Here is a 16,156-nt window from a genome sequence, read left to right as displayed (position 1 = left end):
TGTGTGTGTGTGTGTGGTTACCGGGGTGACAGAGCAGCAGACAGGTGTGACCACAGCTGGGTTTGAGCTCCTTCTGACAGACAGAGCCGCAGGAGTGAGGGACCAACCAGGGGTCGGCTGGAGGGTCCTGCAGCTTCCCACAGTAACACATGTACCTGAACACAAGACCCACAACAATCAGGCTCACAGACAATTCCCACTTTAACACAGTTATGATAAACAACCTAAACTTTGACAGGAAACAGCAGAAGGTGCTAATTTTGTTTCAGCTCCGCTGCAGGTTGTTCCTTCAGGTGTTTGTTTGGCAAATCTGTAAATCATCAACTATAGAATAAATAAACGGGGGGTGACTGTGGTCCAGTGGGTAGAGCAGTCATCAGGGGGTCAGAGGTTCGAATCTCGGTGCCTGCAGTCCACATGTCGAAGTGTCCTTGGGCAAGACACTGAACCCCCCTGATGGTTAGAGCCATCGGTTGAGGTGGCACCGCAGATGGCTGCCTCAGTTCTGTACCAGAAACAAATTCCTTGTGTGTAACATACGTACTTGGCCAATAAAGGTGATTATTAATAAACTACGTCCAAAGACGTCAGAAAAAAAATGGCTGTAATCCATAAACAGGTGCAGGATGTCTCTGAGTTGACCTGTCTAGGGTGGACCCTGTCTCTTGCCCAGTGTCAGCTGGTATTGGCTCCAGCCCCCCATGACCCTCATTAGGACAGTTAATGGATGGACATCTCTGAGTCTCCAGTCTGAGAGTAAAGACCATTAAATGTTCTGGATTGAAGCTTGTTGCCCTGAAAAGACTGTCTGCTTCAAAACCTTCACACAACCTGAAGACCGATGTTTAAACTGCAGCTCATTAATGACCAGCGTCAGCACATCGGTCCTGTCTGTTTGTCCCTGTACAATAAAACCAACTGGACAGTCAGTGGCTCCTCAGGCTGGAGTGTGGAGCCCCCTGCTGGACAACAGCTGCAGTGACAGACTGAACTGTCCAACCACAGGCAACACAAAGGTCAAAGGTCAACAAGCATTTCATCCACGGAGCAAGAGGACGGGCTCTGAAGTTCACCCTAAAATTAGTTAAAAATGCTGACCTGGCTTTTTTAAGGGCCAAAGTTATACGTTTTAAAAAAGCTTGTTTGGTTAAAAATTTGAAGAAATGAAGTGTTCTTCACTTAAAGAAGAAAAACCTAATCTGATCCAGGTAACATCTGGCGCTTATGAAAACACAGCAGGAACCTGCTCCAGTCTCTGAGTGGGTTTCGCTCTCAGCAGCTCAGACGTGGAGCAGAGTCAGAAGAGGGCGCCGCTCGCCGACAGAAACACTGCTCAGCATGGCCCACAGACAGCGACCCCACAGACAGCGACCCCACAGACGCTGTGATCTGTGTAAAGGCCTATGAAGTCCATGCTGCCTTCTGTTACATTACGATCTGTGTGTTTATGTGCAAGAAAAACATCTGGATGAAGCTGATTTGTGCTGACATGGCAATATCTTTACAGACATACCTGTTGGGTGTGGCGCTGGGGGGATACTCCGCTCGACACTTTGGACTGAGGACAGAAAATCAGAAACATTATCAAAAACTGATGATTTTTAATTTATAACCAATAAATCAGTCAGTTATTTTCTTGATAACATGAGGAAACATTTCCACAGTTAAAGGTTCAGTTTATATCATATCAACACAGGGAAAAGAGATATTCAAAATATCTGCTAATTAGTTTTTTTATTGATAACTAAAAACACACAAGCTACAAAAAGATAAAATTATATAAAATACTGCACATTTCTGTCAAACACAAGTGTCAAATGACTTTGTCCTGAAACTCTGTAAAGCTTTAGTCCACAGGTCTGATACAGGTCTGGTCTGGTCATTTCCTGTAAAGACTAGACTGAAACTGAATCTAGTTTGTTCAAAGTAAAGGTTAAGAAAAGATATTTCCTGTAAAGACCTGTTCTCCACAGTGGCTCACCAGGGCCAGGGGTGCTGCTTCTGGCCAAAGTCTTCGTCAGTGACCGAGGAGACAAGGAAGACTGAGTCTCTGGCCCACTTCTGAATACAGGGCATGTGGAAGAGGGAGAAACAGCTGGAGCAGCTCCACACCTGGACACAGAGAGAGACTGAGGTTAATGTCTGTGTGTGAAGGTGGAGCAACAGTCGATATCTGCACAGTCCAGGTCATTGTGCAGGTTCCTGCAGGTTCAGCATGTTCAGTTGCAGCCTCGTAAAAACCTCTCACGTTATAACTTAGTCTACCTTCAGTTGTTAAAGAATTACGGGACAATAACAGCAACAGGTAGTCACTAATTAATCTGTATATTACGTTTATTTCACATTTTCCCTCAGTCCTACCAGCTGTGTACAATTTTAATAATATAATCAATTAACATGAGATGGACACAGAAAAGCAGCAGACAATGGAACGATGATTAACTAATTATGTGTCTCACCGGCTGCGTCCGCTTGACAGAGGCGATGCAGATCAGACAGGTGAGAGCTCCAGACTGAAACAGGTCACTGACATACTGACCAGTCCTGACCAGGCCTGCTGCATCTCCACCTGTGTGGACGCGCGCGCGCACACACACACACACACACACACACACACACACAGAGGACCGTGATGTCAGTGCATCTGTAGCAACTAAACTGTCCTTATGCATTAAAAGCAGAATGATTTTATGCAATGAAAAACTCGTCCTGTTATCTCCCTGCTGTGTAAACATGAAATACATGTGTTCAAATGTAAAATTCACAAAAATTATCAGCTGCCGGCTACATTATTAGTTCATATAGAACCATGTATGTTCGATTGCTAACGCTCTGAAAACATAAAAATCATCACAGAAGTCATGTGGTCTCCACCAGGCTGCACCTGTCTGGTCAGTGTAGATGGTGAAGGTCGACGCCAGGATCTTCCCTCTCTTTCCATCCTTATGGTCGTCATCGTCATCATCCTCATCATCAGAGGAGGAGCTGAGCTGGCTCTCCACCAGCCGCTGAGCAGCAGCCTGGTTGTACTTCCTGATCTCTTCAAACTTGGACTGGACAGTCACAGCTGTCGGTCAGAAAGAGAGGAAAATGAGAACTAATCTGACAGTTCTGAACCTGTTTGTGGTCAGAGGATGTGTACAAGATTCAACAGTGACGTCAGTCAGACTCCGTCCTCACCAGGTGGGGGGTCTGGTGTTGCAGCCATCTTCGTCTTCCCTCCTCGTCCTGCCCCCGACACTCCTGCAGCAGCTCCCGGCCTCTCCCTCTCTCTCTGTGGGGGTTGTGACCTTTCACCCTTACCCTCCTGACTCCGGCCTCGGCCCCGGCCCTGCTGTCTCCAGGCCGGCTCCATGGCAACAGCCTCCCAACCTCTACAGACAGAGAATGAGATGGCCAGAGGCAGGTGGTGTATAAACAATACGTTCATTACCCAGATATTCCATGTGTGAACAATCACATTACCAGTGCAGCGTTCACGTAAAGTCGGATGTGCTATTTTTCCAGTTTCTCTCTAAATTAGGTCCCAAAAGACAGCTTACTCTAGCAGGGTACTATTAAAAGACAGCTTACTGTAGCAGGGTACTATTAAAAGACAGCTTACTGTAGCAGGGTACTATTAAAAGACAGCTTACTGTAGCAGGGTACTATTAAAAGACAGTTTACTGTAGCAGGGTACTATTAAAAGAGCAGATCTCTGACTGGAGTCTGGTGTGCAGACCAGGACACGTCTTGTTCGGCTGCCTGGCAGATTAGCATGTGGCTGCCGCAGCCACCACAGTACTGCAGTAATCTACAAAACATGAAGTACTGTTAAAGGTGTGATAATAAACGAGTCCAGCGAATCTCTTCACCTGAGCTCAGTCCCAACAAACTGGTGTGGACCGAGCTAACGTTCAGTTAAGTTCACACTGCACTTAGCACTTAGCCGGCTAGCTAAAGTAAGCTAGCTGTTACACAAATACAGAGGAAAACTAACGCCAACAAACGTCACATCCGGTAAATAACAGTTATTACAATGTAAATGTCCACCGGAGCTGTCGTAAATCCAAAGTTTAGATAAAGAACAAACAGAAAAGTGATTTTTTACCAGTTTGCACTTCAATACACCTCAGCAGACAACAGCAGTGAACTCTGTTCGCATGGTTGTCTTGCGCGATGCATGCCGGTCGTTGTAGTATCCATTCAGGCTAAAGAGGTTTCTGTAATGACCTACTGTGTGAATATAAAACTACAAATCCCATGTCGCAGTGAGACACAATCAGTGCGACGTGTCGTTTAATTCATAATCTGGACCAGCGTTAGTCAATAAAAACAACGTTACCAGATTTTTTATTTTTCATTTTACTTATTAAAGCATGTATACTTTTATCTTTGTTCACTCCTCACTCTGTTATGTGTATTAATGAAAAGTAAATAAGTACATTTACTCAAATATTACTGTACAACTTTCAGGCAGTAATATAGAATTAAATAAATAGCTGAGTTAGATAAAACTGATTCTGTTGTGTGAAGTTACTAGAAGCAGTCTTCCTTTAATTAAATAAAGGCATTTTATTAGGTTACTGTAAATATAGCTACAGATAACAAATGTACAGAATTAATTTAAAGTATTGATATTATAATAAATAAATACAAACATAACTGTGACAGTGTAACAGTGCAGCTGATCTAAAGTAAGAAAGTCACTTCTGTGTTTCTTTATGAAATGCCTTTATCAGCTTTATGTTGATCTTAGTCAGCAGCTTTACCATTAATATGTCAGTCTTTTTATAGTAAAACAAACTGTACATGAAGTTTGTTGTCAGAAAAACAACTGATCCAGGTTTACAGCAGGATGCAGTCACCTTGGCTGACCTCTGACCTCCACTGGTTATTAAAGCAGGTGATCTAGAAATTAAAGCTTGTTCAACATTGTCTGTCTGGAAAAAACTTGTAAAATGTCAGTGAAAATGAAGAATTGTCACAATAATATTTCAGAAATTGCGATAGTTCAGTTCATTCAAGACAAGTACGTCAGAACTGTTTCAGGACTTTAAGAACACAGCGATGAATTACACAAATAATCTGATACAAACATTCAGTTTTTCACAGATTGAACTGACAGAAAAGGAATCGTAACGTGAACACGGACGCAGTCAGAGACCTGGATGAGGTGACACACCTCCATGTGGTCCAAAACCATTTTACCCATAGACCTCCTTTATTAAACAGAGACCTGGATGAGGTGACTCACCTCCATGTGGTCCAAAACCATTTTACCCATAGACCTCCTTTATTAAACAGAGGACACCTCCACCTGTACACAGGGTCGGCTTTTACACTTTGTATGTGCTTTAAATCCATTGAGGTTTTATATTAGAGCCTATTAGTGAGTTTTATTTTTGTGTCAATATGATGTAAATTTATTATTGTGACATCGTCTCAGGGTAAATTCTGTGGACTTATGCTCATGAGCGACGGTCACTGAGGTGAGTGGGCGCCATCTTGGAGTCAGATATTGTATCCACCTCCTCTGCTACATCCATGACGACGTGATGTGACATTTAAACGAGTCAGACTGTTGCTGTTTTCCTTCACTACATTGTAATGTAAATCTGAGGGAACAGAATTTGTAAATATCTTTTCTTAACCTTTACTTTGAACAAACTAGATTCAGTTTCAGAACTTTACCTACGTGCACCTTTCAAACCTCCTGCTCTCCACCCACCTGGCTAACCCAGGCTCTAAAATCATCCAGTCCTCCCCCTCCTAATCCTCCTCCCTTCTCCCTACTTCTTCTCTTCTTCTTTGGTTGTCTCAGGTGTCAGAGGGGGTGGAGCATCACCTGGCCCCTCGGCTCGTGGTGGCAGTGCCTGCTTCTTCTCCAGCCGAGCGACTCTGTGCTTGAGTTTGCTGTGAGCGGCTTCGTGCTCGGCCAGCAGCCGGGCGTATTGTGTCTGTAGGGCATCCAGTGTGCTCGTCATCCTCTCCACCTTCTCCTCCATCTCTTTGGGGTCGGGGCCCTGCGCTGCCTCCTGCAGGAAAAGTGACATTTCCTTTAGCAGATCAGCCTTGTTGTTGTTCCTGTCTGAGGTCACATGACTTTACCTCCAGGTCCAGCAGTCCGTCCTTCATCAGGATCTGACGTCCTTTCTCCTCCAGCAGCGCTTTAGCATCAGGATACTCCGTCAGCGTCTCCATCAGGTCGTCTTTGGAAAGACAGAAGAGGTCGGAGTAACCGATGCTCCTGATGTTTGCCGTCCTCCTGTTCCCTGCTTTACTGCCTGATGAAGAAGAAGACACACAGTGTCCGGCCTAATATAGATTTAATATTCAATTTTAGTCCTCTTCTACTTTCAGAAGCCAAGAATCACAAACTAAAGTAAACGTCTTGCACTAGAGAAGAAACCACTGATCCTGTCTACTGTTTACTGGCACCAACAAACTGTTTCCAATGTTTAAAATCTTCAACAGAAGTTGTCACCTTTTTCCAGAAGGTTAGACTAACGACTAGTTCTGGCTAATATCGACTACTTCCTGTGGAGGTCAGCAGTCCACCATCTTTGTCTGCAGACTTGCTCTCTACCTTTAATCGCCAGGATGCTGATCTCTCCAAAGTAGCTTCCATCACTGAGAACGACAAAGTGCGTGACGCCGTCGTCTGCGACCACGGCCAATTTTCCTTCCTTGATGATGTACATCTCTCTGCCAATGTCACCCTTCTTACAGATGTAGTCCCCCGGACTGTAGACCTGAGGCTGCAGCTTCAGCACCAACTCCACCAACAGCCCGGCCTCGCAGTCTGCAAAGATACGAACCTGCACCAGGACAACAAAGGGATGTCCTGATGGTTTTTCATGCATTTGAACTGGCCTTATTGAGGAGTGCTGCTACAGACGAGTCCAGACCTTCTTCAGGGTGTCCAGGTGGACGTTGATGGCAATCTCGGCTCTCAGTTTGTCCGGCAGGTACTTCAGCACCTCCCTCTCATCCACTGCTTTCTTATTGGTCCACAGGAAGTCAAACCACTTGATCACTCGCTTCTCCAGGTCTTTTGTCACCTGAATGAGGACAGACAGGTGCAGGAGGGCATTAGGAGGTCAGTCCAGATTTGATTTGGTAAGCCCTGCAGAAACCTGATGCCAGGTGAAGTAAGTGACTGACCTTCCTGAAGGTCATGTACTGTTTTATGGCATCAATGCGAGCCTGGAAGTCGGCTCGGGCAGCGTTCATGTTAGTGATCATGGAGCCGACATTACCAACGATGGTGGCAAAAATCAGCACACCCACCTGGAGGAGAACAGAAACCGGCTGCCAGTTTATTTCTCTAATGTCATCAGAATGTCAAGTTTTAAAATCTTGATCTAGTTGTGCTGCTGGACCAAGTATCATAATATCCTCACACATAAATAAGACTTGTGATATAGTCTATAACTAAAATCTGACTTGATCAAAACATTATTACTCTGAATTTTTATGAAGAAAGTCTTAAGCTCAAACCTACCAGGAAGTCCATGACAACGAAGAAGTACTCAGAGTTCTCTACAGGAGGCGGCGTCTCTCCGATGGTGGTGAGCGTCAGCGTGGACCAGTACATACTGTAGGCGTACTTCCTCACCAGTCGACCAAACTCTGGATCTGACGGGTCGGGATACACAAACCTGTCAGCGCCCAAACCTGGAGGAGCAGGACAAGAGGAGGTGTTAGAGGCTTGTAGAAAGCAACTAGTGATCAATCAGTCAGGACTGAACCACCACCGATGGCCTTGGAGAAGGAGTAGTAGAGGCAGGCGTTCCAGTGGATGATGACGACGATGTACATGACAAGGTTGGAGATGCGGAGAGCGTTGGGGTAGTTTGTCCTGGTCTCTGTCCTCTGGAAGAACTCCAGCATCCTGAAACAAAGACAAGGAGATGAGACTGTACCAGGGCAAGAGAACCTGGCTGCAGGGAAGATGTCGGACTGTCGACCTCAGCAGGACTTCATTGACATTAGCTGGAAGTTGTTAACCCCAGCAGGCCTAGGGTTATGGTTGTGGTTATGGATTAGGGTTCACGTTAACTCGAACCATAACCCAACTTCAGGCTGAGGTTGATAGTGAGTTCCTGCTGTAGACTAGACAGACTGCATGCTGTGTCTTTGTGTACGTGTACCTGTTGAACCTCAGGAGCTTGTTGAGGCGGATTTCGGGGTAGTTGAGGCCAAAGACGACGTACAGCATGTCGGTGGGAATCATGGAGACCAGGTCTAGTTTGAACTGGAAGCTGGTCATGTAGCGCTCACGCAGCTTCTGCTCGTCCTTCACCAGCAGACCCTGGTCCAGGTACCCTGCACACACGCACACACACACACACACACACACACACACACACACACACACACACACACACAAACATGCTTTCCCTGTCACCGAGGTCAGTTTATCTTAGTCTAATCTGAACATCTGGACGGTCTGTGGTGGTTTCAGGTTTACACACTCATCTTGTTTTGGCTTCCACCTTGTTTTCACCACTAACAGTCTGACTGACGACTGGATCAACCTTTGTGATGTCACTTTTATAAATCAATAAAACCAACAATGTGCCCAGTTTTATACTTTTTTCTTCTGGTGTGAAAAACTTTAACAAGGCTTTTTGTTCTCTTGTCCCTGAATCATAATGTGTCAGTGTAAATGCGCCATATGTGCCATTAATAAATAAATAACTAACCCTCCAGACGCCGTGCTTTTGTCGGTCATGTGACTGACTGATCGCCTGTGTCGGCTGCTGCGACTCCAGAGATGCTGATCAGTCACTGGCTGAGTTCCTTCCTCTTTCTTTCAGTTACAACCACATAGTTAACCTGCCAACACTGTGCACACAACCACACATGTTGTTTCGTCTCATGGCTTCAGACAGTAAGCGTGCAAACCTGAAAGTGAATGCACAAACCTGCAAAGCACAGACGCAGACAGGAAGCTGACACCAGACTAACTCAAACCAAATGAAGGTTACATGAACAAATGTCAGTGTAGAAACTCACAAAGTTTACAGACAGTGAACTGTTTTCAAACACACTTCAACAGTAGGTTTAGCCACGTTTGAATGTGTGTGTCTGTGTGTGTGTGTGCGCAGACCGGTCCTGGTCCTGAACACCATGTCAGCGAGGTAGACGAGGTCAGAGATGAAGTCCAGGATGAACCAGTAGACCACGTAGTCAGTCTGCAGCTCCTCGAAACACGCCCTGCGACACACACAGACACACACACACACACACACAGACAGACACACACACACACTCACTCAGGTCACACACTAGTATTAACTGAGAGCACTAACTCCTCTTTCTGGTGTCGGGGCCTAAATTTAAACTCCTCGTTATATCAGCCGATGGTTTGGTTTAGATTTAGGTTCATGTTTGGAGGAGGAGTTAGAAACTGAACGTAGCCGACAACATGAAAGGAAAAGATGGAAAATCAAAGTGTGTGTAACCTGGCGATGATCAGGGTCCAGTTGTACATGACGGGGATGGTAATGACGAGCAGCCAGTGGTAGTAGGTGTCACCTGCCGGGTCGATCACGGTGACCTCCTGGGGACTGGGCCCAGAGACAACAGTCAGAATTAGGCTAATGCCTCTGGTGGCACATGACAGTCTTCATGCAAACTCATCAGAGCCTCGACATCTGTTTTCACTCCAGTGGATCTCAGTAAACCAAACTTACACCTTCCCTTTGGCCTCCTCCTCTTCCTCCTCCTTCTTCTTCCTTTTCCTCTCCTTCCTCTCCTTCCTCTTCTGCTTCTCCTTCCTGGGGGAGAAACAAAGGGAAACTGGTTTCACTGGAGTGAAATTTAAATCCAAACAAAGTCAAAGTTCAGAGGAATCAAAAACATAAAGACGTCCTGTGTCCGTTAGCTGAACTTCATCAGTTCGTCCTCACTGGCTGATTCATTAATCGCTACACACTTTATGATGTAGTCCAAAGAAAACTGCACCAGTCTGAGTTTGATCCTGTGGCCCTTTACTGGGTCCTGAACCCCAGATTGAACTGAATCAAAGGAAATAAAGATCAAACTTACTTCTTCTTCTCTTTTCTTTCTTGCTTCTTTTTCTTCTGCTCCTCCCTGGAAGACACCAGGAAGTGCATCACACAGAGATGCACGTATCAGTGTGTGTGAGTTAGTTTTGTACATGTTTCTTACTCCTCCTTGTTGTTGATGTTGAACAGAACTCCTGTTCTCTGAGCAGCTCTGGGACAGAGAAAACACGTTTAACCTCTTGACGTCCCAGTTGGTAACCAGTAGCTAAGCCCCGACCAGTTCAGGTCTTTCACAGGCTTAACTAAAACTTAACATCTCCAAGGACCCTGGAGCCATGAGCCTATTCACAGACCCTTAATTAAACCACCCAACCTCTGTAAGGACCTTTTAAAGGACCCCCGACAGTTTGTTTTAGCATCTTTATACAGTTACTGAGCAGATGGAGAGAGCTGGGGAACAAAGGGAACAAAGGTCTCCAGTAAGACCTGGCAGGATAAAGCAGTTCATGGTCAGCACCTTGATCCCTGGATCATCAGGTTTCCCTCTGCAGCTTTTTAAGGACCTGTATAATCTCCCCAAAGAGTCTGGAGGGAGGAGGAGCTGCCTGACAGACTGAATTCAGGGTAAAAATCTTAAACTCCACATCTGTACCAACTCTCAGGTGAGGTACCAATAACATTCAAGTCAAAAGTGCAGTTTTTGAACTGTGAGACCTCGTTTCCATGACAACTCACCTGTCCCCCTCCCTGACTTCACCCGGCTCCTCCATGTCCTGTAGAGCGATGGTGGGCGGGGTTAACCTGGCGACAGGTGGAGGGACTAAGAGAGCAACTGTGGCCACGTCAGTGTTGTTGCCCTGACTTTCTGTGGGCAGAGAGAAATGGACACTACATCAGCTTCATGTTGAACTTGATGATGGTCTGTTCTGAAGGTTCTGTCTATTCAGGGGCTTTTATTTTGTCAACCCACAGGAAATCCTCATGGAACACTTTACTACATCCCCATGATGCTCAGAGAGCACTGCAGGGCAGCAGAGAGACTGTGACCAAGGGTTATACAGTCCTGTCTGAGTGTTACCAACCACAGGGCTGTGGTCTGGAGTCAAACCTACACCTGCTCCTCCTGAATGGTGGTTTATTGTCTCAATGACAGGGGAAACAACAGACCCCGCCCACATGGCGCAGGACAAATGTCTGTGGTGCCAGATATTAAAGGTTGTCCTGTAGATAAAACCTGACACAATAAACAGTAAAACGCCATCAATCCAAATAGATACAGCACAGAATGAGTTAGAAGCCAAATAAATCAAGATTTTACTGAAGTTTGTTGCCTTGAAATTCAGTTTTATCAACTTTTTAAAGTTGTACAAAAAACTGAACAAATCTTTTAAATATTTGTTATTAGTTATATGTATATAACTAATTATAATATGTGTTGTATCATAATTACACCTGTAGCCTCCATTGTCACCTTACTCACCTGTCAGCTGATAATCCGTCACCCTTGGTTACAAGACCTAGATCCACCAACAGTCCATTACACTCATCACCATGGAAACAGAGGACACACACCGGTCTCCTTTAAATCCAGGTGTAAGTTTGGGGTCCAGAGAGAACACGGGAATAAAAAGAGGAGAGCTGGTGGAGTGAAGGAGTGGAGGGTCCAGCGGGAGCGTCTCCTCGGTCACCCTGACCAGAGATAAAACTGACCAGGGATAAACAGATTAGAGAAGGGATGACATGTCGGACTGACCTCCACCAGCACAGAGGTGGAGGTCTGAGCCACACTCAGGTCCAATTCACCTGCAGAGCAGGAGCTTAGCTGTTTAACCAGTAAGTCAGGATGAACAGAAGATAAGGAAACAGTCCTGCACATGTGTGAAACAGCTGGACCACCTTATTAAACCGATTCAGTGAATTGGTAGATAGTTTCCTCAGGCGAGAGGGAGGAGGAAAAACTGAAGGAGGAATCTGAGGAAAGAAGGAAGGAAGAATAAAGAAAGGTGGTGAGGATAAGAAAGAAAGCCTGAGAGAAGAACAAAGAAAGCTCAAGAGGATAAATGGGAACAGAAGAACAAGCAGTATGGCAAGGTAGAAGGACAAGGAAACAAGGAAAGGTGGCAGGAAAAGGAGAGCAGGACGTCCAGAGGAAGAAAGGCAGTAAGTGTGAGGAGGGGCAGATTATATCCTCCTGAGTCAGCAGTGTAAACCTAAAGACACACCAGCTCAAGCTGCTGTGGTTAACAAGCAGCTCTGATCGGCTTAGGAGGAATTACACTGCTGTCAGCGTGGACGGTTTGTGGGGACACAAACCTGTTCAGTCACACTGTGGGGACAAAACCCAGGATGGACAGAGCCCTGCCATTAGAGACAAACACAGTGAATAACACAATGCACATAAAACATTCAGATTTGGCTCAGATTAAATGTTTTATTGTTTTATTGTCTCCTTTTTGACAGTAATAAGACTGAATCAACCAGTCAAGCTAAGACATGGTAACTGTTATGGTTTAGTCCCCCTCACCAGGAGGGTGAGGGAGAACAGAGGTAGGACTCAAGATGGCTGACCCAGGTGCTAGTAAAAAACAGGTGGTTTAATGGTGGGGTTCACAAAAAGGAACAGAGTCAATGAACACATACAACCCGGGGCTGAGCAAAGACGGCTGAGGAGAACAGGACGACCAAGGGAGTAGACAGACTAACAACAGGAACCAGGAGAGGAGGACGACGAGGACGGATAGGTGAAAAGACAAGCTAACCAGGAGGATAGGCGAACAAAAAATGAAATCCACAGCACAGGAACTGTCAGCGTGGAAAACAAAAATACGTCTGATACATACCACGAATATAGGGCTGTTACAGGGTATGCACACTAGGTAAGGTAAATACTGTAATGCTCCAGCGAAGACGGAGCAGGTTTGTGGGGACACAAACCTGTTCAGTCACACTGTGGGGACAAAAACCAGGATGGACAGAGCCCCGCCATTAGAGACAAACTAATGGAAGTTCAGATTTGGGTCAGATTAAATGTTGTATTTGTTTTATTGTCTCCTTTTTGACAGTAATAAGACTGAATCAACCAGTCAAACTAAGATATGGTAGCATCATAAAAACACACAGTACTGTATCAGTGACAGTGGGCAGCCTCATATCTGTCAGCAAAACCCATAGAGCCTCAGTCAGGCTCAGTTAGCTGTAACACCAACATGCACACTGTAGTAAACACATGCTGACAGTTGACAAAGGTGCTGCAGCTTTGCAGCACAGACAGGAAACAGAAGCAGCACGGGTGGTTTCTGTATGTTCATGTCAGCAGATCTAAAGTCCTCTCTGAGACGACGACACGTCTCTGAGCTCACAACCACCGGAAACACTTTAACAATACAGAGTCACCATGGCCCATAAACAGCACTGATAATAAAGATATTAAACAGGTATATTATTTCATACACAGTCAGTCCAAACTCAGTGCTGGGCTGGACCATGGTGGGGGGGGCTGTTCCTTCCATCAGAGGCATTAATGGAAAATATCATTACATTTCAAAAATAAAACAGTGCTGTAAATAACCTGTAGTTAAAGTGAAATAATAGCTGCCACTGTTAGATTGATTTTAATGTTTCAGACTCTCCTTTGTTCATAATGTGACTAATAACTGTGTTACACTGTGAAAACATCCAAATGTATGACTGAGGGTTCACATTCCCTGCAGATTCCCAGTGCGACACCACCCGGCTCCAGGTCCAACGACTCTGAACACCGGCGTCTATGTTACTGTATCTTCACTGGCTGATTGAGCTCTAGGTAGCAGACCAGTGTGAGAACAAGCTGGAATGGAATGAAGCCAGGATGTGGAGCTCCGGAGGCTGGGGGTGAGGCCGTGGGATGTGGGGGTGTGGAGGGAGCTGTAGCTATAATTATAAAACAAAAATAAATTACGTTTAATTTAAATGTTTTGTTCACAACAAAGTGGTTAATGGTGGATCTTTGGTTCCACATTTTCAGTTGGTTTGGCCAAACCGTGACTGCAACAAGTGTTTAAGGTCACACACTTGTTGCTAACCTCCTGACCTGTGACAGAGAGCCAGCTGGGTGGAGACGCTCCATGACCACTGATGTTACAGGTGTAGAGGCCTTCATCAGCCTTGGAAACACGGCGGATGGTCATGTGACCTGTAGGCTCCATCCCGACAAAATCTTTATAGAAAGCAGCTGGGAGGCTGGAGGGAGGGCTCCGTGCTTCACAGCGCACAGTGACATCATGTCCCTCCATCACAGGGAGGACAGGACTCTGCAGGATCACTGCTCCACCTCAACACAGAGACAAACTACAGCCTTTCATCCATTTACACACAGCTTCATCAGCACTGACTCCACAGTCTGATCTTACCAGTGACAGTGATGTTGATGCTGTTACTGGTCGCTCCCTGTGTGGACTGGCACCAGTAAACACCACTGTCCATTGGGTCAATGCCCGTGATGTTACAGGAAGAACCAGCTGATCTTCCCCACCCAGGTCCACACTCAGCTCTGGTGTCTCTGGTCGTGTTCCTCCTCAGCGTCCATCCAGCAGAGCTGTCGTCCTCCTCACAGCTCAGAGACACTGACGTCCAGCTGAAGAACTGAGAGCTGCTGGGACTCACAGTCAGACGAGCTGGAAGGAAGAGAGGTTTAAAAACCACTAAATGAGCAGAGTTACCCTCAAACTCACTCACTCACAACCAATTAAACCCCCCATTCTGCTGTCGTCAGTCAATTGTTTGATCATTATATTATTTTGACTAACTCAACTCACAGAACTACCATCCTATTGTGGCAGAGGGATTTGTACATCTCTGTGACCTTGAAACACCCTTCTGTGGTGTGGAAGGACCCAGAACTGGTGCAAGAGGTGGAGCTGTACCAACCAGATATAGCTGGGCTCACCTCTACTCATTACACTGGCTCTGGAGTCCAGCTCCTGGAGATGGACTGCCTGGGTATTTGCTGATGTATTGCCCATGTGTTAACCACAGCTCTTATTTCAGAAATCTAAACAAAAACGTATTCAAAAAACCCACCAACCTCAGGACAAGGGGACCAGAGGTGCAAAAATTCCAGGTCAGTTCTGGGTTTTTGGATTCACTACTACGTCACACTATGTTGATTCATTCTCTACACACATCTGTTGCTCATCTGTCCCGGAGATGGAATCCCGCCACTGCTGCTCTTCCTGTTACGTGTGAGTATGGTGGGGACCCCAGTTGCAGACACAAAAACAAGCGGAGTGGGCATGAAGAGAGCAGTTTAATGAACAAAGCACAGGTAATGCTGGATGGCAGGGAGCAACCGAGGAACTAGGAGGGACGAGGGGACCAGGGAGGAACCAGGAGGGATGAGGAGACCTGGGAGGAACCAGGAAAGATGAGGGGACCCGGGAGGAACCAGGAGGGACGAGGGGACCAGGGAGGAACCAGGAGAGACGAGGGGACCAGGGAGGAAAGACACAGGAACCAGAGGATGAGCAGAAGAGCCAGAAGCAGGAGGTCAGGTAAGCTGGGATATGTAACACCGGCAGTCAGGGTAGCAAAGGCAGTTAGAGTAGCAGACAGATGAACATGGACAGGAGAGCTAGCAGGTAAACAAAACAGAAAAGTGCAGCGCTAAAGACTTATGAATGTCAAAACAGGAAAAAAAAACGGTAAAGAGTACTGACAGAACGGGCGCAGAGTAAATGGGGCTGCTGAGTTGCAGAAACAAACAGAAACGGGTGAAGCAGGACCGGAACACACGCACACATAGTACTATTGGTAGGGTAGTGTAGCATAAATGTAAGGTAAAGGTATCGTCCATCCATCCATCCATTTTCCTCCATTTATCCAGAACCGGGTTGCGGGGGCAGCAGTCTAAGCAAAGATGCCCAGACTTCCCTCTCTCCAGACACTTCCTCCAGCTCCTCCGGGGGAATGCCAAGGAGTTCCCAGGCCAGCCGAGAGACATAGTCCCTCCAGCGTGTCCTGGGTCTTCCCCGGCGCCTCCTCCCGGTGGGACATGCCCAGAACACCTCCCTAGGAAGGCGCCCAGGAGGCATCCGAAACAGATGCCCCAGCCACCTCAGCTGGCTCCTCTCGGTGTGGAGGAGCAGCGGTTCTACTCTGAGCTCCTCCCGGGTGGCCGAGGT

The 16,156-nt window shown here is 46.3% G+C and overlaps 3 protein-coding genes across 4 annotated transcripts in view; all 3 read right to left on the bottom strand.

Moving 5' to 3' along the window:
- nfxl1 (nuclear transcription factor, X-box binding-like 1) overlaps positions 1–4,182 on the bottom strand; it is an 18,833-nt gene extending 14,651 nt beyond the window's left edge. The window contains exons 1-7 of the mRNA XM_020588450.1: positions 4,091–4,182; positions 3,181–3,374; positions 2,885–3,067; positions 2,460–2,569; positions 1,982–2,112; positions 1,514–1,558; positions 22–155 (exon numbers count right to left, since the gene is read on the bottom strand). Coding sequence (XP_020444106.1) covers positions 22–155; positions 1,514–1,558; positions 1,982–2,112; positions 2,460–2,569; positions 2,885–3,067; positions 3,181–3,355 — 778 coding nt within the window. The 5' untranslated portion in view covers positions 3,356–3,374; positions 4,091–4,182. The remainder of the gene's footprint in view (positions 1–21; positions 156–1,513; positions 1,559–1,981; positions 2,113–2,459; positions 2,570–2,884; positions 3,068–3,180; positions 3,375–4,090) is intronic.
- Positions 4,183–4,659: 477 nt separating this feature from the next.
- On the bottom strand, positions 4,660–12,879 carry cnga1b (cyclic nucleotide gated channel subunit alpha 1b). Of its 2 annotated transcripts, XM_020588458.1 has the most exons (16): positions 12,839–12,879; positions 11,479–11,687; positions 10,734–10,863; positions 10,162–10,209; positions 10,039–10,083; positions 9,684–9,767; positions 9,453–9,557; positions 9,098–9,204; positions 8,136–8,310; positions 7,740–7,876; positions 7,487–7,659; positions 7,147–7,272; positions 6,891–7,043; positions 6,569–6,800; positions 6,091–6,266; positions 4,660–6,017 (listed from the first exon to the last, which is right to left on the bottom strand). In XM_020588458.1, exons 3-16 carry the CDS (start codon positions 10,766–10,768, stop codon positions 5,772–5,774), a joined length of 1,842 nt encoding a protein of 613 aa, XP_020444114.1. In that variant the 5' UTR covers positions 10,769–10,863; positions 11,479–11,687; positions 12,839–12,879; the 3' UTR covers positions 4,660–5,771. The 2 variants fall into 2 exon arrangements, with proteins under 2 accessions (XP_020444114.1, XP_020444115.1); XM_020588459.1 differs by lacking the exon at positions 10,162–10,209.
- A 607-nt stretch (positions 12,880–13,486) lies between these two features.
- Positions 13,487–16,156, bottom strand: part of LOC109953083 (low affinity immunoglobulin gamma Fc region receptor II-like) — an 8,726-nt gene continuing 6,056 nt past the window's right edge. Inside the window, exons 3-5 of the mRNA XM_020588460.1 lie at positions 14,387–14,650; positions 14,068–14,307; positions 13,487–13,907 (exon numbers count right to left, since the gene is read on the bottom strand). Coding sequence (XP_020444116.1) covers positions 13,768–13,907; positions 14,068–14,307; positions 14,387–14,650 — 644 coding nt within the window. The 3' untranslated portion in view covers positions 13,487–13,767. The remainder of the gene's footprint in view (positions 13,908–14,067; positions 14,308–14,386; positions 14,651–16,156) is intronic.

This window comes from Monopterus albus, unplaced genomic scaffold (genome assembly GCF_001952655.1).
Source record: "Monopterus albus unplaced genomic scaffold, M_albus_1.0 scaffold541.1, whole genome shotgun sequence".
Classification (NCBI taxonomy): domain Eukaryota; kingdom Metazoa; phylum Chordata; class Actinopteri; order Synbranchiformes; family Synbranchidae; genus Monopterus; species Monopterus albus.
The sequence above is the reverse complement of the archived record's forward strand: the minus strand, read 5'-3'. Positions and strand labels throughout refer to the sequence as shown.

Coding starts and splice junctions, on each gene's coding strand:
- cnga1b (XM_020588458.1), bottom strand. CDS start 10,768: ATGGAGGAGCCGGGTGAAGTCAGGGAGGGGGACAG. Junction 7,877..8,135: donor AAGCTCCTGAGGTTCAACAG/GTACACGTACAC, acceptor TCTTTGTTTCAG/GATGCTGGAGTTCTTCCAGA. Junction 7,044..7,146: donor AGTACATGACCTTCAGGAAG/GTCAGTCACTTA, acceptor GTCCTCATTCAG/GTGACAAAAGACCTGGAGAA.